This window comes from Cygnus olor, chromosome 5 (genome assembly GCF_009769625.2).
Source record: "Cygnus olor isolate bCygOlo1 chromosome 5, bCygOlo1.pri.v2, whole genome shotgun sequence".
Classification (NCBI taxonomy): Eukaryota; Metazoa; Chordata; class Aves; order Anseriformes; family Anatidae; genus Cygnus; species Cygnus olor.
Window position 1 is genome coordinate 11467244 of NC_049173.1, and position 22075 is coordinate 11489318.

The 22075-nt window shown below is 52.8% G+C and overlaps 1 protein-coding gene and 1 long non-coding RNA gene across 2 annotated transcripts; one reads left to right on the forward strand and one right to left on the reverse strand.

Annotated features, from left to right (window-relative positions):
* Positions 1-6284: 6284 nt before the first annotated feature.
* On the reverse strand, positions 6285-18104 carry LOC121071365. Its single transcript, XR_005820552.1, has 4 exons — positions 14745-18104; positions 12074-12207; positions 10335-10402; positions 6285-9420 (listed from the first exon to the last, which is right to left on the reverse strand). It is a non-coding gene; the product is annotated as an uncharacterized LOC121071365 (long non-coding RNA).
* A 969-nt stretch (positions 18105-19073) lies between these two features.
* ANKRD9 (ankyrin repeat domain 9) lies at positions 19074-21068 on the forward strand. The gene is made up of 2 exons (XM_040559520.1): positions 19074-19184; positions 19797-21068. Exon 2 carries the CDS (start codon positions 19865-19867, stop codon positions 20741-20743), a length of 879 nt encoding a protein of 292 aa, XP_040415454.1. The 5' UTR covers positions 19074-19184; positions 19797-19864; the 3' UTR covers positions 20744-21068.
* Positions 21069-22075: the final 1007 nt, after the last annotated feature.

Below are 22075 nucleotides of genomic sequence, written 5' to 3' on the forward strand. Positions count from 1 at the left end.
AATTTTCTCTTCCTGCCTCTCCGTTTGTTTCACAAGGGACAGAGAAGATGTATAAAGGGCAAATGCCAGGAGGGTCTTGGAAGCTGTTAGTCATCGGTGTGCTCAGATCTGCGCCTGAGAGCTGTGGAAACACTGCTGGCTTCAAGCACGAGCCCAGCATGAGACACAGCTCTGTGCTTGGGCTGCCGGTGCATAGGAAACGGGCAAGTAAGATGAGATCTGTGTTACAGAAAAACACAGATCCGATTTCACATCACGGCATGGGATGCCTCTGCCTGGCCTGGCCTAGCCAACAGCCTGGGAAGCTCTCCTCGTTTTCTGCTACTAAGGCTATCCCACACCCCACTGGGAGGAACCAGGGGATCTCTTCTGGAGACTGTATACTCTTGCATCTTACCGATATCCCCAATGGCAAAGGATTCCCCAAATAGTCCTCCCAGCGCATGTGCTCCTCGCTGGAGCAAGGCAGGAATGATGGACGTGGCCCTGACCCTGCTGCCTTGCCCAGGGAAAGCCTCCCCGAGCCCTGCACCAGCAGCGAGGAGGCCGAGCGGGGCCTGGCCGCAGTGGGACCTCTCCCACAGGGCCTTTCCCAGGCCATTTTGGGGTAACAAAAACAGTTAAGGCCCATTAAGGATGAGTCATGCATCCTGTGACAGCCTCTGGGCCTGGGGACTAAACTTTAGGAAATGCCACTTACCACTGGCTCCCCGTGTATCCATAGCCTCCAGCCCAGTGCCACCCAGCAAATTATACTGGTTCTCTAATGGAGTTGCTGGGCCCCAAAAATCAGAGCCCAGCCCTGCTCTGGTCTCACTGATAGCTTGTTCATACACCATCGGTCCTGCTGGGGAAAATCTGTGGTAAAATAGGAAGCCTGATGCTGGATAAGTACAGGGGCTCACAGCCTGGTTTTGAGGTTCCTGAGATGTTCACTGAAATACATCTGTGGTTCGTCATTACTACCTGCTCTGAGCAGCCTACAGGGTACAAAATTATTTTCTTTGGAAAGTTCTCAGCTGTTCAAGACAAACTAGGAGAAATCAAGTGGGATAAAATAAAACAGCGCCAACAAATGTGGCACTCGGATGCGTTATCCCATTTGGAGAGGCTGAACTAAATCCAGCAGTGAGAAAAATCTTGATTTCACTCCTGATTTAGCATTTTAAAGACTGACATGGGATTACACTATGCAAACATGCTGTTATCAAATATGTTCGCTTCAGGCCCTTCCCCAGCCTGACAAGCAGTTAGATGGCTACAGCCACATTTTCTCTTAGCTGCGCCAGGCCTTGGGGTGACTCCATGGGAGGTCAGGTGGTCACCGCGCTTTGCAGCAGGAAGGTGTAACTTCACCCTCCTATTTCTGCTCGTTTGGGGCCTAAACAGCCTAAACTGCTTCCCTTTCCCCTTCTGTGCTCAAGCATGGAGAGCTAGACAAGGAGGCTTCACCACTGTTGGTGAAGACCACCTCCAGGCACAACACTGGTTCTAATGTGCCACAAGAGGCAAGACCTTCACTTCCCAGTTTCTTTCTCTGCCTTCTTTATATTGTCTGTCTTCTTGCTGTTCCTTTCTACAGAAACTCCCCTAACCCCAGCAAAAAGAACCTATTATTATGTGCAAATTTAGCATTGGTGTAGCCTCACCTTGAGTATTGTGTGCAGTTCTGGGCTCCACACTACAGAAAGGGTGTTAAGGTCCTTGAAAGTGTCCAGAGGAGGGCAACAAGCTGGTGAGAGGGCAGGAAGGCACGTCCTGTGAGGAGAGGCTGGGGACACTGGGGCTGTCTGGGCTGGAGAGGAGGAGGCCGAGAGGCGGCCTCACGGCTCTGCGCCTCCCTGAGGAGGGGGAGAGGAAAGTGCCAGTCCCTGCTCCTGGTCAGCAATGGCAGGAACAGCACAAATCATAATGCCCTTAATAACATGCTTTAACTTTTGGTTAGCCCTGAAGTGGTCAGGCAGTTGGACTTGATCATCTTCGTAGGTCCCTTCCATTCTATTCTATTCTATTCTATTCTATTCTATTCTATTCTATTCTATTCTATTCTATTCTATTCTGCTGCGCTGCGCTGCGCTGCGCTGGTCACACCTGACTGCAAATGCTGCTGGTCTTTGTCCTAAAATAATTCTCATGTGAATGACTACAACATACAACCCCTAATTTGTGACTTGTATTGCCTTAGCCCCACACCTGTGGTTTAAAATTAAGACTTCTGAGACTTTTTTAAATGGCAAGAGACTGCCCAGAAGTGATATTAGCTCCTGGAGCACAGTGTGACCTCTGCAGGTAGGGTTGTGTCCTCTGTCACTTGTGGGAGTGGCTGTAATGCCCTGAGCATGATGGAGTCAAAATGCTGATAAGATTTTTTCGATGCTGGTTGCTCTCTTTGTAAGAGATGACAGCTGGGGGTGGTTTAGAAGCTGGCAGGCCCATGCTGAGCTGGCAAGGGGGCAGCAGCCTGCCCTGGGTGGTCTCTGTGTCTGCAGAGGATGGAGAGGCAGCACTGGGCACGGCGGATCCATCAATGTCCCCCATGGGACACGGCCACACTGGCTGCAGGAGGACAGGGGCAGGACAGAACAACCCCAGAAGAACTAAGACTAGGGGAAGTTCAAATGCAGAAGCAGCACTTGTACCAGAATCAGCCAATATTTGCTGAGTGGTGGCTTATGTGTGTTTGCATCCCACACGCACACACATTTATATGCACTCATTAACTACTTTCATTTTTAGCAAAAGTTAAAATCTAAGTTAGGTCACAAGAAAAAAGAATTGCTCATATTTGTCCAACTTTCCATAGGCAAAATCTCGGCTCTGGCTAACATCATGAACTGCTTTTGCTCAGCTCTTTTCCCACTGACAGCATCTCAGGCAACAAATGACCTGGTTTAGCAAAGCTACAGAGAGCCTGCCCATGCCATAGGCAAATTCCAGCCCTGGCCTAGATGGGTGTAATTCACATTCAAATCAGCTGAAGCTGTGCCAGCCTGTTCCAGGGCTGGCCCTGCTTGTGCAGATTTGTTCCTGAGCTTTGTTTTCAGCCTGTCACTTCAATGAGCACATGCACTCGGGATTTTGGAATAGGAGCGAAGAGATGGCTGCTCCAGCTACGCTGTTCAATCACAGAGTATAAGTTGAACAGAACTGAAATCAGCCTCCGATTTACTGGCTGTGACAATCGGGAGCATTTGGGGATACATATTTATGTTCCCAGAAATGAAAACACAAGGAGTTATTAATAGAAGAATCTAAAAGCATCCCTGAGACTGAGGAAGGTCTCATCATCCAGCAACACCCTGCCGTGCCCACTGCTGGGGACGTAGCCATGCACGGCGTCACCGTACACCCACCACCAGCAGGGCAGGCTCAGCATGGGCAGACTGAGGATGCCTGGATGCCACCCTCTGGTTTAGTGACACTTGGACACGGGAGGGCACACAGCGAGCAATGCTCCTGCCCTGGGGGCAGTGACAAGGGAGCATCCAGGGCTTTCCTCGCTCCTCTCACCTCGGAGTAGGACCTGGCAGGGCTGGGGGATCAGCCTCAGCACAGTGCCCACAGCCACAGAGTGCCCCACAACACCTGCAGCCCACGGGGCAGAGGACCAGGTAGGACTCGGCTGCTCAGGAGATGTTTTCAGAGCACTGCACATCACTATTCAGCACGAGGAACAGACACACCAAGCGCTCGCCCGTTTGTTTTCATGTCCGCTCCTCTCTCTTCCCCCCTCCATCAGCTTCCCTTGAGTTTAACTGCAGACGCAAAAGAAATCCCTTTCCAGCTCTGAGATACCCGTTATGCAAACAGATGAGGGAGCCCAACTCTGCGCGGGGCCCTGATGTGTCCCTGGCACGTCCTGCTGCTGGGAAGGTGCCCACGGCCAGTTCTTGGTGCTCGGTGGGGGCGTTTGGCAGTCACCAGGCTGCCTGAACCGAGAGCAGGGTTGAAAACCAGCCCAAAGCCCTGCCGAAAATCAGACACAGCACAGCCAGTGAGCAACAGGAGGGGGCAACCCTCACCACAGGTGGTATAAATCAGAAACGAAACCTGCACGCCCGAGCAAATTATCTTTCCAAGCAGCCTCTCCAGGTCCCTGGTTGCCCTGTAACAGTGTAGGTGTGTTTGGCACGAGCAGCCTGGGGCACTGCCACCACCAAAGGAAAGGCTATGGGGAAAATTTGTAGCTGGTCCCTGTCTGGAGGGCTTGGCTCCCCCATGGTGTTGCACACCTGGGAGAAAGGTGCTTGTATCACTTAAAGCCACACACATGGAATAAGTCAACTATTTTACCCAGATTTTTTTTTCCTAGAAACCTCTGAGTTTTCTAGGCAAAACTTTCCTGAATACATTAAAATATAGGTATCTCACATCTGCTATGTTCTCATCCTTTAGTACAGTCATCTGGCATCCCATGGTAAAGCTTTATTTCTATAGGGTTATTCTACTATAAAGCTGTTTCCAATAGCTTAAAATTAGTTACAGATTTCTAAACAATCACATATTTATGTAAGGAGAGGGATTTTTTTTTTAATAAGTGTTTAATAAGACACTCAGAATATGAACTGGCTGTGTTTGAGGATTTTGTTCACTTTTATGGTATTTCTACCCATTTCTTTTATGGGTTCTGGGGAGTTCAAGCTAAAAATGAGGGCTTATAAGAGGTTATAAAAGAACAGAACGGTCGTATTTTTCATGGCAGTTTGAACAGCCAGGTTGAAATAAAAAAAAAAAAAAACAAAAAACAGCAGTGCTTTTCATCCGCATCTTAGCCAACAGTTTTCAGCCAAAGGTAGAAAGAAGCACACACACACACACACACACACACCGGTCTGAACAGTACTTGCTCAGCATCATTTTTTCTTGTACCAGACTCACGTGAGCCGCCCAGAAGGGCGTCCCAACACAGCTGCGTGGATGCACGCAGCCAGCACCTGGAAAGGCAGCGGGGCTCCGGCTGCGTGACCCATTTCTGCTGTTTTTCCCAGATTTGTGCCTTGGCCAGCACATGCAGCGCGCTGTGCAGGTCAACGCCTCGCTTTCTCTCTGGTGGGCAGTGTGTGGTCCCGTGCCCCATTTGCTGCATGCTATGCTGCCTGGAAGATGGAGCGGTGTTATTTTCTCATGGGCTTCTCTCCAGAGCACCTCCCAGCGCAGCGCAGCGCTCTGCCAGCACTGGAGCTTCTGCTGGAAGTGGAGCCCGAGGAGTGGAGGGCCTTGTGGACTGGGGAAGCTGAAGGAGAGGACCCAAACAGCCATTATTGGTAGGGAACCAAGTGGAAAGCCCCAAAACCTGAGCCATTGGGGTGCGTGTCATTGGGAAGCCCTCTGAGCGTTCAGAGCATTGCTCCTGCTAACATCTGTCAAAGCTACGGGCACCTGGCACTTGTGTAAATCAGATTTCCAGGTCTTCAGCAGGCATCCAGACAACAAAGAAACCACATCTGTTGGTGATCTGTGATTGAACACAGCAGAGGTATGCTGCGGCCCAGACACAGACTTGCACGAACCAGGAGGTCCCCTTCACCAGGATGGGCTGAGCACCCAGAGAGCCAAAAGCTCAGGCTTCTTGTGTGCAGGTGGTGGTGCATCTCACACAGACCACTTCTGGCCCCTGGTTTTACGGCAAACTTCTTGAAAGAAGAGAAAACAGCCAGTGAATAATTCATTGTGAGCCTCCTGTTTGTAGTCAAGCCTTTCCTCTTGTTTGCAAACAGGGTTACTGGTACCACGAAGAGCCATTCCCCTAATGCTGCTGGAAACAAAGGCTCCCTTTCTGTGGCTGTTTATCCAAAGCAAAGAGAGGGTGTGGGAGGAGGTGGGGAAACAACAGCAGTGAGAGGACATCCCACCCAGCAAGGTCACCCCTGGCGGGAGCAGAGGTACCTCCAAGCAAGGAGGGTTTGGGACTCGTAGCCCCCGTCCCAGGTGACACTGCCGGCTGTCCCTCTTGCCACCAAGCCTTCCACAGCTTCCTGAGGATCACAAACCATTGTCCCATGTTAGAAAGACTACTTCTGAACCTGGTAATGAAACTGAAGTTGTGAAAAGTAAAGAATTAGCAAAATTGCTTAAGTGTGTCACTCGGCACAGGGAGGAAAGCAGCCTGCAGGAACATTTTGGAGGGTGAGCAGCAGGGCTGGCCACTGCGGGATGTGGCAAGGACAGAACAGTTGAGCAGAAATAACATCCCTCTTTGAAATGCTGTACCTTCCGCTCCCACCAACCCCCTCAGTCTAGAATTTGGTGGAAAAACAGTGTCATTCCAGGCCATCATGCTTGAAAAGCTGTCAACCCCCCACAAGACAAGGTTCCTACAAGAAGAGCTGTGGTGGCACAGAGCGCAGCGCGAGGAGACACCCCGTCACCGCTGTCCTTGCTCCATCACTTCCTTCCCAGCTGGAAGGTCAGGGAGAAAGTGTCATAACAACTTTTGCCTCCTTGTTTTGAAGGCAAAGCAGTGAATGGATATGGGATAGCTGCTGGTTAACAATAAGGGGATCCATACTGGCACTTTTTCCGTGGGGCTGGACAGTGCAGCAGCAGCACACACCTCGCAGCATTCGATTCGGGTGCTTTGCGTATTTTCATAGCACGCCTGGGGTCCAGGGAGAGGTTTTGCATGTGTGTTTTTTTCCAGGAGTGCACTAAAAAGCTGCTTCCTCCTTCCCAGGGCCCCCTCTGCCTGCTTGGGCTGCCCTTTGTGAGCTGAGCAGATATGGCAGGAGGGGGGAACGTCGGTGGGGTCCTGACAGACCTTATGCTAATTCACCAAGGAGCATTTTAGACCATGCACGGACACTTAATAGAGTGGGAGAGACAGCAGTGAACATGACATTTAATTATGGGAAAGAAAAACGAAGTCTTTTACCCTGCATTTGGCATTCTCCCAACACCCAGAGTTAATTGTTAGGAGGGTATATTAGAAGGCAATGAAGGAGAAGATTGAAAACCCTGATTATGCCAAGTTCCTGAAAATGCTGAATTTATTGAATTTCACATGAGAAAACACAGGCTGGGTCATGCTGAAGGCGGTGCTAGCAGCCAACAGAGAGCTCAGGGGGTCTGCATGTGCTTGCTGGGGGGGTGCACGATGCACCCCAAACACACTTCTTTGTGAGCCCCTACCAGCTGCTGGCCAAGCCCTGCTGCATCCCCAGGACGGGGCAGGTTGGGGTAGGTTGATGCATCTGCTGGGGTAGACACCTCTGCAGCACGGGCAGACCTTGGTGTAGGTGATGCTCAAGGCCTTCACATTATTCAGGAGCTCAGCTTTCCTTTGGAAAAGGATCTGAACAGGTAAAGCTGGAAAGGACATCTCAGCTGGAAAGGACATCTCTCTGTGCAGTAGATTCAGCTATGTGTGCCAGAATTTGGCAAGAGTTTGCAGCAAGAGCGAGCCCAAACCTCTTCAGGAGGTGCTGGCACAGATGCCCCTGACAGCACAAGAGACATGGGGCTGGACTAATCCATCAGCCCTGGGTGTATCTGGACGATGGGGCCAAATGAGCACAGAGAGCCCACAAAATTGCTTGCCAAAAATACTCCCTCTGCCTCCAACGGTGTGGTAGCCACAGGCTTCCTTGGACCACGGTGCAGACTTAGCATCCCACAGCACATTCCTCCGTGAGCCTGCCCAGTCCTCCGGTCAGCTTTCAGCCCCATCCTGGTGCTGACACAGCCAGAGGGTGACACAACATGTGTTGAGTACAGTACATCAGTCACAGCAGCACATCCCAGACAGCACCGCATTTCTTTTTTGGGGCAGCTTATTCATGTCTGGCTGCAGGTGAGGGACAAAACAGGGGCTGGAGCTGACCTGTGCAATCAGCCTCTACAGCAAGACCCTCAGCCTAAGGTTTTGCCCCAGGAAACTCTTCTGGATAGGAAAAAGCACCACTAACTGCAGGCTCCTTCCTACCGTTCCCAACCCCACCTGGGTTGCTGAAGCTGGTTGAATTTACTCTGGATTTTACTTTGGAGCAGGCTGCTTTTCCCTGCCCCCGCCCCCCCCCTTTTTTTTTTTTTTTTTTTAACATGGAAATCTACACCGATAAGTGAAACCCGGCTCATGTTTTACCTGCAGTAGCTTTGGATTTACTGCAGGGGGTAACCTTTGGCTGCTGATGCACTTGCTCCTGCAGCAAGGCAGGTTGCAGCAGACTTCAGAGGTTAGCTTCCGTGGGGAGGAAACGCCGGGGGTGGGATTTATAGCCTGGTCCCCGTTTAATTAAAGCCAGCTGCTGGTTTTCCCGGTTTCAAATAGCTTAAGAAAATGATCCCTAAATATATTAAAAAGACAGAAAGAGTCTGACGTTTGGGGTAGGGTAACTAAAATGATTATTTTGCAGTAGAGTGCAAATTAGAGCATCTGCTTACTGGTGCAGACCCCGGTATTTGACATCAACCAGTGCATGATTATAGGAGCAGACTGCAAATGGCTTTCACACGGCTCTACCTGCGGCCTCTCCAGGCGAGGTCTCTCCCCATCCATCCTGCCTTGGTGCTCCTGACCAGCCCTGGCACTGGGTTCCAGCCAGAAATGTGTCTGGGGGAGCCCAGAGCTGCTGCAGCTGGGGCACCGGTCCCTATGGGCACCCCCGGTGAGGACCCTGTTCCCTGGACACTGCGTGGTGGAAAAGCCCCTCAAGTACCCGCTGGGGATGGAGACTTAGGGGGGTTCCTGTTGGGACAGAAGGGAATGATGTATGACTTTTGGGTACGTAACTAAGCTGGGCTCTATTTATTTATTTTTTTTAATGAGTCAAAGATAAATCTATTAACTAGAACATCTAATAAACTGTTAAAGACTTGGTTTAAACACTTCCCACTATTTTTGTAATACTTGGCCCTCTTTGTGAGATTTCATTTTGGTTTTTGGCTTTTTTTTTCTTTTTAATGAAGCAATTCTTCTTCTCTAAGCACTACAAACATTTTCTTCCAAGGGGCTCTTCGAGGAAAGCACTGGCTGATCATTTTCAAGAGTGCTGTTGCTCGGGGGCAGTTTTGCTTGGTAATACTCCAGGAGCCCTGGCAATAATTCACTCCGAAGCCCTGTGCCACATCGGGTGTTCAGGAAGCACGTCAGTGTGTGACTACAAACCGGGCGTCCAACTCTGCATGGGTTAGCGAGAGGAATTTGTGAGCCCACGCCTACCGCCAGGTAGAGTAATCGGAAGCGAAACTCAGAAAAGTGCCAAATAAAGACAGGAATGGAATGGGGGAGAGCAGATTTACCCTTTTACAAGGCTCTGTCCCCAAAATCAGTTGCCTTTAGTCTGCTGCCACAACCACTCCTCAGGCCTCTGCTGTCCTACCAGTGCAAGCACCCTCAGAGAGACTTGAGACCTCCACACACTGAGAAGAAGGAAGGGTCTGAAGACAGCATGGGCTGAGCAGCAGAAAAGCAGCAAGACAAACCTGCAGAGGAAAGGAAAACAATCAATCAAATCAATCAATCAAAAAAAAAAATAAATCCTCAGAACAAACTATCTCATCTACAATGCTTTTAAAGGAATGCGAAAGTCAAACTGAAGACGAAAGGATCCGTCTATGCAAGAAGCCTGTTTTCCTAACAAGTAGGGGATGGTTTTGATTCTTTAGCGGCTGGGCTATTGCACAACTCCTGTGAAGCCTGCTGATGAATTAGTTACTTGAAAACCAGCAAAGCTTTGTCCTCTTCATGGCTCGGCTTCCCTGGTGTCTCTAAAATGTTTGTTTATAAGTGGGAGATGACTAACAGGCCTCTGCAGAAAGGAAGTAAATTTAGACTCCAGCTTTGGGAAACTGTCCACGGGGCAGAGTGGAGCCAGCAGAAAACCCCACGAGAGCAGCTGGGCAGCACGGAGGCAGCTCCATGCCCCCACAGAGCCTGGTTCAACCCCTCAGAGCCACAGAGCTGGGCCTCACCTCTCTCCACAGTGCCATCCTTACTAAAAAATCTGGTCTGCAGACACCTAGACCTTGAAAGCACCCGAGAACCAGTCCCATATTCCCCAGCTGACAAAAAGCCAGAAGTGGCAGCACCGCGGGGCTTGCCTTGCCTGTGCATCTCCACGGGCTGACAACTCTGAAACCTAATGATGGTGCTAAAACCGCAGCTGTCCTTAGCTTGCATCCAGGGAGCACGGCAGTGGTCTATCAGCTGCCGTGGGCTTGTGCAGGCACCCCACACTCCTCCCATGAGGCCCCAGTCCCCTGATGGAAGCACCCAGCTGATCCCAAATGTTTTCCATGGCATAGCCACCAGAGCACACCAGAGACAGGAAGCCTGGAAGCTCACCTCTGATGTCAGACAAACTCCAACCCACACAGGACAACCTTGTCTTAGTCACCAAGATCAGACCAGACACTGGGAACGACAGACCAGCACCCTCAGGGAGCCCAGAGATGCCAGCAGCAGCTGAAGAATTCACGCTTTTATTCTATACAAGCAACCAAATACCTTGAACTCTTATCTGACACTTATCACAAGGGCAACAGAAAAAGGTGCTTGAACCCTGGCCAAAATGTGCTGCCTTTTTTTTTTTTTTTTTTTTCCCTGCTTGATGAAGCACATGAATCGCAAGAGCAGCCTGTCCCTGGGAATACTTGTACTTACTTGCTGACCTGCTGGCACGCAAAGCCCTGAAAGGTAATGGTGGGGGCGAAGCTCCAGTCCCTGTTCGCCACATGCATCCAGCCCTGAGCAATGTCTTGAAGCACTGCAGTGAAATCCACCACGGCTCTCCTGCCAGAGCCCGGGAGATTGGTTTGAGCCTGGGTATTTTATCTGTATCCTGAAACACTTCTTTTCACGAGCTATAAAACTCTGGGAAGTTTCATTACTCGCACAAAATCCCAGCCCCTGTGTAACCCACCAAACACAGACCTTTCCTCCTGCCCTCCGACTGGAGCCAGTAAACCTCCCCATATTATTTACGAAATGAAATTCCCACCCGTGTTATTGGCACCCCAGGAGATGCCTGCCAGACGGGCGTGCTCCCGAGAGCCCGCAGGACCACGGCATGCAGCACCGGGCTGCGGGAAAATGTTGGAAGGAGCCCGAGTGAGTGTTTCTGCAACAAAAAAAAGCACGTGTGCTCCAAACACGCTTTTCATGTCAGTGGTGGCTGCTGCTCAGCGAGCCTGTCCTGGTCACAGCACCCGAGCAGGGCTGCAGGACAGGCCCGGGAGCGGAGCCGACCTTTCTGCGGCGTGCAGCAGCTGGGCTCGCGTGTTTCTCAGCTTGCTATTTATACCGGTCTCCCTGTTTACACCTATATTCTTTTTGTCAGACATCTCATCTTCTCTTTGCTTTATGTAATATTTTCAGCTCTTCTTTGTTTCTGTTTTCTGGGCTGGAGGCACAGCAGAAAGCAAAGAATGTCACAGAGTGCCAGCAATGCCTGGAAACGTGAGCACTTCACTAAATTCACGGCACGCATTTCACTACACAGCATTCCTCTAAAATGCACACGCAGAAGCACAGGGAAATTCTGGCAGGGATAACTACATCATAACCCCTCAGCCACTTACTATACCACAAAAAGATGTACTAACAGGCAAATCTGATCAGACAGCAACAATAATTTCAGTGGCAAAAACAACACTTCAAAATGGAGAGTTGCATAAAATGATGTTAGCGCTGAATCCTGAAGGTAAAAGATATTGCCACCTGGGTTTTAGATGTCTTTACATACACAAAATTATCTTATCATCTCTGCATAGAAGATAGTTACTGATTTAGAAAAGGAAAAATCAAAATGAGAAGCCCAACTGTGAACTCTCTATGGTCTAATCTCCTGATTATACTTGGATTTGAAAATTTCATTAGAAAACAATTACAGAGAAACTGGAAATATCACGGAGGCTTAATCAACAGACCCAGTGGATTTCTTGGCAGCAGAGCAGCTTCAGACAGTGCTAGAAGACTTCTGCGTATGTTTTCATGAAATGAAAGAGAAAGAAAGGTTGGTTTTAACCAGCACTTCACAGTGAAAGGGCTTTTGACTGATAAATCAATCTTCTTTTTTATTTTTTTTTAAAAAAAGTAGATTTCCTTATATAATGTGCACAGTGGATGAATACCTACCTGCTAAGCCTGCAGTTGCTGCTGGAGTTAACTGCGGCGACGCAGCCTCCTTTCACCGAGGGAAGGTCATGGAAGAGCTGCCCTCTTCCTTCATCCCTGTTTGTTATTTCAACAGACCTAGTGGCAGCCAAGAGCTGAGAGAATGAACAAAAGGGAATAAAAATAAGCCCTCAAAGATATGCAAAGCATCATTTTTTTTTTTTTAATCTTTCTGCTTGGCCATATATCTATCATATTTTACTGTTCAAATGGCAGAGGAATTTACACAGCAAAACCGGATTAAATCTGCCCCTTGAATGAGTATTACAGCATAGATACCTGCTTCTAAATGGAAGGGCCACAGCTGCTTTGCTGCTTCTTAGACCTCGTCATCTCGCCCTGCGTTCAGCTATGAGATCAGGACAACATTGGTGTGAACAGCAAGACCCCTTGTGGGCCACACACGGCCACACGCCTCAGCAAAATCAAATATACAAAATATATGTTAAACGCAGGTGAACTCAGATTGTTTAGGCCCGGTGACTGAGCCAGTCATTTTGGAGCCTCAGAGCCCTGCTCACATCCCAGCTATAAATGCTTCAGAGTTAAAAATGATGGTTTTTGTAATGTTCACTGCTGCAAGCCGAGCATCTCCATGGCACAGTGGCTGCAGCTGGAAGATTCTCTCCTTCTGGCTCTGCCACAGCTCTGTACCCCCAAACTTCATCTAGAGAAGCAGTTCCACGCAGCCCTGACACATATAGGATGCTGCAGAAACCAGAAGTCTGTGAATATATGGCTCATGCTATAGACCTGGGTATCCCTTGGATTTATGCAGAGGCACCGCTGTGCCCCCGCAGCATCCCCTGGCAGTGCAGGGCTGGTGTGCCGGCGGTCCTGAGGGCCCTAGCAGCCTGATAACCACAAGTTTCATTCAAGACAATTATAGCTCTTTATAAATAGAGGATCCTGCTTGTTTTGGAGCCGGCAAACAGCAGGCGGTGGGCCCTGTTTCCGTGAATAGTGCCTGGGTCTGATATGGCCAGGCTGGCCTCGGCCAGCAAGAAAAGTGCTGGGGTCAAAGCGATGTCGTCGGGAAGTGAGAAGGTCCCCAGCCTGGCAGGGACAAGGCTGGGCATGGGGCGTCAGCAGAGCCAGGCTCTCCCCTGCCAAAAACACTGCAGGAACAGAGCATTCATCCTATACCTTCCTGGAGACATTTAAATCAGGCAATTTTAATAATCGCAGGTATACATTTAAGGACAAACAGATGCTGTCATAATGGTTTCAGGCAGGTTCGTGATGTGCAATGCAGAAAGCAGACAACTTGTTGGTTCATTACCTATAGCTCTATTCCTGGGGAACCAGAGGGCAACAAATTCACCCTGAATTCAATTAGACATCTGCTCAAAGCAATTCCCAACAGCAAAGGCAGCTCATTTTCTAATTGTAAAACACTGCATCCTTTTTTCTAACCTTTTAATATTATTGACCTTTTTTTTTTTTTCTTTTTTTCAGGTGCAGGGGAAAATGCCAAGCGTGATGTCAGCAGACAGAGTTACATGCCACAGGTGCTCTTTCCAAAAGCGGAGCACTAAATGCCAGCCGAAGCACTGGCTGGCTATTGCAGAGTGTTATCGTGATAACGGAGACAAGCTACACCATGCACATTTGGGGCAGGAGAGGCAAGAGCCTGACCCCTTGAGCCCTTGGCTTTTGCTGTGCCAAGGCCAGGTTGCTATATCGTTATGATAAGGGTAATCCTGTTAGGCAAACACATCAAACAAATAGTCATTCATGATTGCAGACCTTGTCTCGGCAAATCTAACCCCAAGTTAGAAATGCGCTGAGTGCACAGTCCTGTGGCACAGCACGCTGCGGGCTGACCGGGGGGTAGGCCGGGGTCGCCTCTGCCCCAGGACCCCGGTGCAGGCGCTCGCCGAGGCTCAGGGCAATGCCTGGAAGTGTCCACAAACTGCCAGAGAGCGAGCCTGCTCTCCTTCCCCTTCACTTCATGCGTAGAAGAGGACAGATGACTCTTATGTCAGGCTGTTTTGCTTCTATATTTATGTCCTGCCTTAGGCTCACAATGTTCAGCTCAGATGCAATCCAGTCTGGTCATATTAATACATCTGGGACAATATTTTTAACAAGCAACATCAAGCCGAAGGCCACAACTGTCCGCAGGCGCCAGGAGCTCTCTGACCCCGCTCACCCGTTTCGCTTATAAAACAGAGAAGTTCCCCAAAAGGAACCCAGGAGGTCCCTTTCTGTCTTTTATGGGACAAACACACTTTCCAGCTCCCCACCCTAACCTCCAAACATACTGGATCCAATTTAATCTCTGCTGTGCTCTGGGAGTTTCTGTAGGTTTCAGAAAGGATGAACATGACTCATTTATTACAGATGCCAAAACCAAAGTTTAATAAGGGGTCGTCACCAATCTTAGCCAAAATGAAACGGACACCCATAGCCCGTGGCCATATCTGAAGGCTTGCAATGTAACTGTAGATGAAGGACCATCTCTTCCTCTGGGTGGCATATGAAAAATCAGTTTCAAAACCTAAAAAAAATGGGTTATGCCACCGCTGGACACTAATGCAACAGATCTATGCCACCTGGTTAGCCACTTCTTCAGCTTCCCACCAGCTGGGACTGAGGCCTGGGAGCAGCCAACCCTCACGTTACGCACCTCACCCCAGAGCTGGTGGAGAGGTGTCCTTTCCAACACGGAGGGTTTCTGAGCTTGTTTCGGGTTCCCAAGCGTCATTTGGAATGCAGATTTTTGGAAGGGAGTCACGTTAGTTGCGTGACAGCCAGGAAATGAAAGTAACGAGAGAAGGCTTTCTCACTGCATTGTTTCCAAAGCAGATTTTCTTTCATGCTGTGGATCAGGAAGGAGCTGACCCAATCTCACAGAAGAGAAAGCAATCCAGCTGGGGTTAGGGGCAGTTCAGGCTCTCTGTAAAGCAATGACTCACTCCAAGTCAGGGAAGCAGAGAGCGAGCAGCATACGAAGGGAGCGAGGAGGAAGAAGAGGATGGTGCCGAGCGCCATCGCGCAGGGGCGAGCGGGGTTTCAAGGCCCGAGTCCCCCCCGGACAGAGCGATGGCTGATGGTTTCGGTGAGCCACCTGGGGGCCAGGAGCAGTGCCTGAGCTGTGTCAGACGGGTTGCCACAGCCACGACATAGACAGAAGACAGGCTGCTCGGAGGAGGGCCCGCAGCGGCGGAGGAAATGAAACAGGAAGGTTTCTGGAGAAAATGCTTGTGTGAGCTTTCCACGAGGTGTCAGCAGCAGCTGTTAGTCAGCACAGCCGGAGGTGCCCCGGGCTGCCAGCCGCATCCTGGCCTGGCACACACGGGTTCCCCAAAGGGAGAAGGATCCCCATCCAGCACCAGGCTCCTTGTCCCTTCTGGTGACAAGATGACCCAGCTCTGTCACCATCTAAAGACTGCAGAGCAGAGGGGTCCCCATGCAGGGCCAGGACCTCAAAGACCAAACGCAAGCCCTTTGCATAATTTCCCTGCCTAACGAGGTCGCAGTCCACACTACGATGATGAAAGCAGCATTGTGGCACCAGGTCTGCAGAGGGGATGCTGTGGCACAGCGAGATTAAAGCCTTTGCTTGGAGGTCGCCTATGCAGGACGTGGATGTACGGGGTGTGCGTTCCAGCCCAGCGCTTCCGCTGCAAGCCCCAGCTCTCCTCGCTCATTACTTTTCTCTCAAGATGTTTAATTTTAGCTAAACGGCATGCCGGTTGTTTCCGCCTGACTTGTTTACAGAGACTCCAGAGCCGGAGGCTTAAAGCAAACCTGCAGCTACAGTGTGCTGCAGTTTGGGGGCCGTTGTCCAAACTCTGCTGAACTTTGGTCCCGAGCCTGCTTGCAATAGAGGAAACTGGTAAATGTTCAGCATCAAACCCACTCAAAAAGTCAGTGCAAGGACTGGGGTCAAAACTGCATCTTTCAGCCCTTTTAGAAACTGAGGGATGTATTAATTGCCCCTTTTTTGTCTCATGCTCAAAAGCAGTGCTAAACACTAACTATGCTCAACATTATCACTCATACCGCTGTTTTCATTTTGCTTTCAATGACACCAACAACCATGCCCATTAAGTCCAATATGGCCAATATGGTCCTGCCCTTAATTTAATGAAAACCTCAAGAAACACATGACGTCTGTTGCAACAGCAGAGCTTTTCCCTTCTTCCCATTATGTGGATGGGTTTCAGTGACATTAAGTGGGCTTTAGCTGGTCACTGGCTGGAGAAACCAAAAGATCAACGTGCTGGAGGAAGGTAAAGAAAAAATAGCTCCAAGAGGACACGTCACGAGGCAACGAAGAGTCGCATTACTCACACATGGTTGTGCCGACAGACTAATCCTCATCATGTGCCAAGGAACCTGTGATAAGCCCTCTCATAGTCAGATAAGTAATAAGATCAGTTACTTAATTCAAAGTGATTAAACCCAGGCTGGACTGCAAACAAACAAGTCGTGTCTGCAGGTCTACACATAAAATGCATATCATCATAAAATTAAAACCTTCCTGGTTTGTCAGGTTTTGTCACTATAAGCAGTTTCAGGGCAAATACAACACTTTTTCTCCAGCACAGCGCAGCCCACAAACAGGCTGTGTTTGCTGCAGGCAGGTTCCTGCTTTGAGTGGATGTGACAAACACATTTTGCAACCAGGGGCCAGCCTCTGGGCCACCCTCCGGCTGCTCTCTGTGAGACCTCAAGGACTCAGCATGCTCTGGCCTATTTGTAAGCCACTGCTGGGGCCCAAAGCACACCGTGGCTGTAGCTCTGCCTCCAGAGGAAAGCTTGGCCTGAGCAAACCAGTCCCGCTTCCACTCCAGAGACATTAATTGCCTACACAACAGCAAATTTGGCTTTGCGACTACGCTAATCCCCTGTCTCTGGGCTCAAACACAACTTGGCTTACCCAGGCATGTGTGGAAAATGTGTAGAAAAGGCTGGCAACCTGGCTGCCCTGGCGTCACTGTGCTGGGCAGCCGAACTGATGACAATGTCACGGCAAAATTGGGGAAAAGACTGGGTGTTTGTGGTCAGTCAGAGCCGTCTCTCGGAGCAGGCCACAGCACGGCACGCAGTGGTGGCAAGGCATGGGTGGGTGAGGCGATGCAGGACGCCCTCCCAAGGCCAGGGCTGTAGAATTAGCTACTTTTAAGACATTTATTTTGATCCTGTGCTTCGGCAGAAATTATCCCATGCCTGAAATAATAGGATGCAACTGGACAGAAACGCTCCAGTCAGCAGAAAGCGGAGGACGTGGTTGTCCGCGGTGAGTTTTCATCTGGAACTGGACAGGAGCGGTTCACCTGCCGGCCTGCTCGGCGACACAGCCTTCGGTGTGAGCACCGGGCAATAGCCTCGCAAACCTGACCCAGCATAATTTCAGTGTTGTTTTCCAGCTGGATGGTGGCTCAGGGCACACGCAACAAAGGCAGCGGTTGTTCCTCGCCGCCCTCGTTCTCTCCGGGGTCAAGGGGAGCGTGCTGCAGCCTCCCTCCCTCCCCAACGCCCCAAGCGGCTTCTCAGAGAGGGCTGTAAGGAAACGTGACATCTCAGCTCATGCCTGGCTATTTCCCCTGCAAGCCTGTGCACACGCGCCTCATGCTGGGAAGCACGGAAGGCGTCACCCATTTCAGAAACAAGGGGAAGCCTGGGGAGACCCAGGGCAGCGATACCGGAGCCGCCAGCTGTGTACCCGGCAGTGACTGGCATCACTGCCCGCACGGAGCCCCAGTGCGCTTCCTTGGTGGCCCAGGAGCAGCACACCAAGAGCCTGGTGATCCCAAAGCCCGCAGTGCCCAGACCCCATGTGCCCAGCTCCCCATAGACCCCACACACCCTGGACCCCATTGGCCCTGGATGCACATGCCCAGGACCCTGTACACCCTGCAGCCCCAGCACCAAGACCCCAAACACCCAGACCCATAGGACCTCAAGCACACAGCTCCCTAATACCCAGACCCCCCAGGACCCTGAGCACCCAAACTCCAAGCACACAGACCCCCAACACCCAGACCTCCAACACCCCCAGCACCCAGACTCTGAGCACCCAGACACCCCGGACCCTGAGCAACCACACACACCCCAAATACCCAGACCCCCCAGAACCCCAAGTACCCAGACCTGCAGGATCCTAAGCACCCAAATTCCGAGCACACAGACCCCCAATACCCAGACCCCCAGGACCTCCAGCACCCAGACTCCGAGCATGCAAACCCCAAGCTCCCAGACCCCAAAAATCCAGACCCCCCCCCCCCCCCAGGACCCTGAGCACCCAAACCCTGAGCACACAGACCCCCCTATACTCAGATCCCCAGGACCCCAAGCACCCAGGCTCCAAGAACCCAGACCCCCCAATACCCAGACCCCAAATACCCATACCCCTAAGGCCCTGAGCACCCAAACCCCGAGCACCCAAACCCCAAGCACCCAGACCCCAAGCACCCAGACCCCCTATACCCAGATCCTCAGGACCCCCAGCACCCAGACACCGAGCACCCAAGACCCCGAATACCCAGACCCCCAGGACCCCGAGCACCCAGATCCCGAGCACCCAGACCCTGAGCGCCCAGACCCTGAGCACCCAGACCCCCAATACCCAGCTCCCTAGGGCACCCAGCACCCAGACACCGAGCACCCAGACCCCCCAATACTTAGACCCCCAGGACCCCGAGCACCAAGACCCCCCCAACATCCAGACCCCCTCTACCCACACCCCCAGCACCCAGCACCCCAGGCCGCGCCCCCTGCCCCAGGCCCCGCCCCCAGACCCCAGACCACGCCCCCTCCGCCCTCGCCCCCCCCCCGCCGGCCCCGGCCGCCAACTTTGTCGGAACTTTGCCTCCCGTGACGCACGCGGCGGCGCGGGGCCCCGGCCTCCCGCCGCAGCCAATGAGCGCCCGGGGCGGCCGTGGCGGCGGCCAATGGGCGGCGGCTTGACAGTTCCCCGGTCCTGACCGACCTCCGCGGCGGGGGGGGGGAGCCGGGGCGGGGGGCGGGGGGGGGGCGGATAAAGGGCCCCGGCGGCGCCGCGCCGCGCTCCGCTCCCGCCGCCCCTCCGCCGCCACGGGCAGCGGCACCGAGCGGCCAGGTGAGCCCGGGGCCGGCACGGCACGGCACGGGAGGGGCCGCCGTGCACCGGGAGGGGGACGAGCCCCGTGCGCCGGCGGCGGAAGGGAGGGAGGGAGGGGACGGGGCTGGCGAGCACCGGGAGGCGGTTTCTGTAGAGGGGTTCCCGAGCGCTGCTGCAGAAGGGGGGGAGTCGGGCCGTTCCGGGTGTACCGGGCCGTGCCGTGCCGGGCTGTACCGGGTCATTCCGAGCCGTACCGGGCCGTGCCGAGCCCTGCTGAGCCGTGCCGGGCTGTACCGGATCATGCCGAGACGTACCGGGCCGTGCAGAGCCGTGCCGAGCCCAGCTGAGCTGTACCGGGCCGTGCAGAGCTGTGCTGGGTTGTAGCGGGTCATTCCGAGCCGTGCCGAGCCGTACCGGGCCACGCCGGCCTGCACCGGGCCATGCAGAGCCGTGCCGGGTGTACCGGCCATACCGAGCCGTGCTGAGCCATACCGGGCCGTGCAGGTCCATGCCGAGCCGTGCCGGGCTGTAGCGGGCTGTACTGGGTCATATTGAGCCGTACCGGGCCGTGCAGAGCCGGGTCTCCCCGCGGCGGGTGCCCCCTGACGGCCCCTCTCCCTGCCCCCGCAGGTCCGTGCCGATGCTGCCCCTGGTCTCCGGTGTGGGAGGAAGCCCCCGTCGGACCCCGGCTGCCCGCCATGCCCTGGAGCGTCCGGTGGGTCGGCGGCGGCGGCGCCCAGTCGCAGAAGCAGTGCAAGAAATCCTCCTTCGCCTTCTACCAGGCGGTGAGGGACCTGCTGCCCGTCTGGTTCCTGGAGGACATGCGGACCATGGAGGTCTTCCACTGGGAGGACGGCGGCAAGGTGAGCCTCTACTCGCCCTCCGAGGCGCTGCTCTACGCCCTGGTGCACGACCACCAGCCCTACGCCCGGCACCTGCTGACTAAGTTCCCCCAGAGCGCCCTGGCCGTGCCCAGCCAAAGCTTCAGCTGCTGCCAGGCCTCGGCCCCGCACCTGGCCATGGCCGTGCGCTACAACCGGGTCCGCGTCCTCTTCCGCATCCTCAAGGCCGTGCAGGGCTTCCCGCCGGGCGACAGGGCCGGCCACCTGGACCGCCGGGGCTGCAGCCGGGTGGAGGGCGGCAAGACGGCCCTGCACGTGGCCTGCGAGCTGGTGCGCCCCGAGTGCCTGCTGCTGCTGCTGGGGCACGGCGCCTCGCCCTGCCTGCCCGACGGCGCCGGGAACACCCCGCTCGACACCTTGCTGCAGCAGCTGTCCCAGGCGCCGGCGGTCAACGCGCGTGCCAAGCTCCTCTGCCTCGACTGCCTCTTCCTCTTCGTGCCTCAGGACGTGCCGTTCGCCATGAAGCAGCAGCTGCTGGACAACCGGCAGCGCTGGCAGGACCTCTTAGGGGAGAGCAGGTACCGGTGCCTGGTGGGCTTGGCTCCCCCGTCGCTGTTCGTCGGAGCCATGCGCGTCTTGATCAGGACCATTTCTCCCGAGCACTTCCCCGAGGCTCTGGACGATCTGCCCCTGCCGCATTTCCTGAAGCCTTTGGACTTGAAGCTGGAGAGCTAGAGGGGGCTGCAGGGGAGCCTCCTGCTCGCCTGACACAACAGACTTGTGCTAAAACCCTACCGGTGCACAAAGCTGCTGAGGCAGCAGCCACCGAGTACCTGTTTAATTAGAACTGTCTTCTTTCCTTTTTCTTTTTTTTTTTAAAAAAAAAAAAAAAAAGAAAGAGTTGTATCTGGCACTTTACAGTATATTTTATTTAAAAATCTTTGTGGTGAGGTGAGGTCTACACTGCATTTTATAAAAACGTTATATGGCCTGTACTAATGAGGATACGTGGGAGAATATATTTGTAAATACATCTAAATAAACCAGCAGCAGATAATGATCCAAACTATAAATCAAGCAGCTGAAAACTCCGAAATGCCATGTGCCTTGAAAAAGTGTGCGGGGGGGAGTATCTTCGAGTTAGGATTTCCCTGTTACATAAGCCAAGCAGTCCTGGAACAGGATGACTCCTTTTTAGCAGCTCTCCTAATACATCTTGGCAGAGATGTGGCCTTTTTTTTTAAAGGCGCAGATGAAAGCTTCCTAATCTTGTACACAAAACCAAAGAGAAGACGTGTTATTAAATCCCCCTTAAACAAGGCTGGCAGGGATATGCAGCTGAACAAACTGTATTTTAAAATATGCACGAGTACCAGTTGGCTTCCTTGCGACGTTCTTTCTGTTCCTCCTGCAGAGCCAAGGTGCTTGTGGTGCCTGGAGGGCAGGAGCAGAGCCCGCAGCCCCCAGCCAAAGCTGTTCCTGCCCTGGCAGGAGCCAGTGCTGGAGACCCAGGCCCCTCTGTGCAGCTGCTGCAGGGTGAGCTGCCAGCGCCCTAAGGGGTGAAGGAAGTTGGCATAGCTGGAAGCTTCTGCCTGCCTTCCTCTGCATGCCCAGAGGGATTTGTTTGGGCCTGGCCATGCCCAGGAGGCTACAGCAGCTTCTTGCATGGATTCCAGCTCCTCCACTGCCAGTGCCCAGGGGGATGTGATGGCTTTGGGTCAGCTGAGCCCTCTGGGTACCAGGTGTCCCAAACATCCCTTGTGAGATGCTCCAAGATAAGCGAGACAACCCTGCAGCTCCTCCAGATGGAACAGCCCTTTAGGGGTAATGTCCTGGCTGCTAAGCTTGTGTTTAGACATGTTGAGTCCTGAGCAAAAGGTACTGAGGAGGCTTTTTGCTCTGCAACCTTTACTCTACAGCATCCTGGGCACTTGCGCTGCTCGTCTCCCTGTAAAACTGGCACTGCCTCTGCCTGCTCTGCAGGGAGCGAGCTGCGCTGGCTCCAGCAGCATCACAGCGATAGGAATCTCCTAGGCCACTGAGCTGCAGTTTTGCCTCTATTGTTGG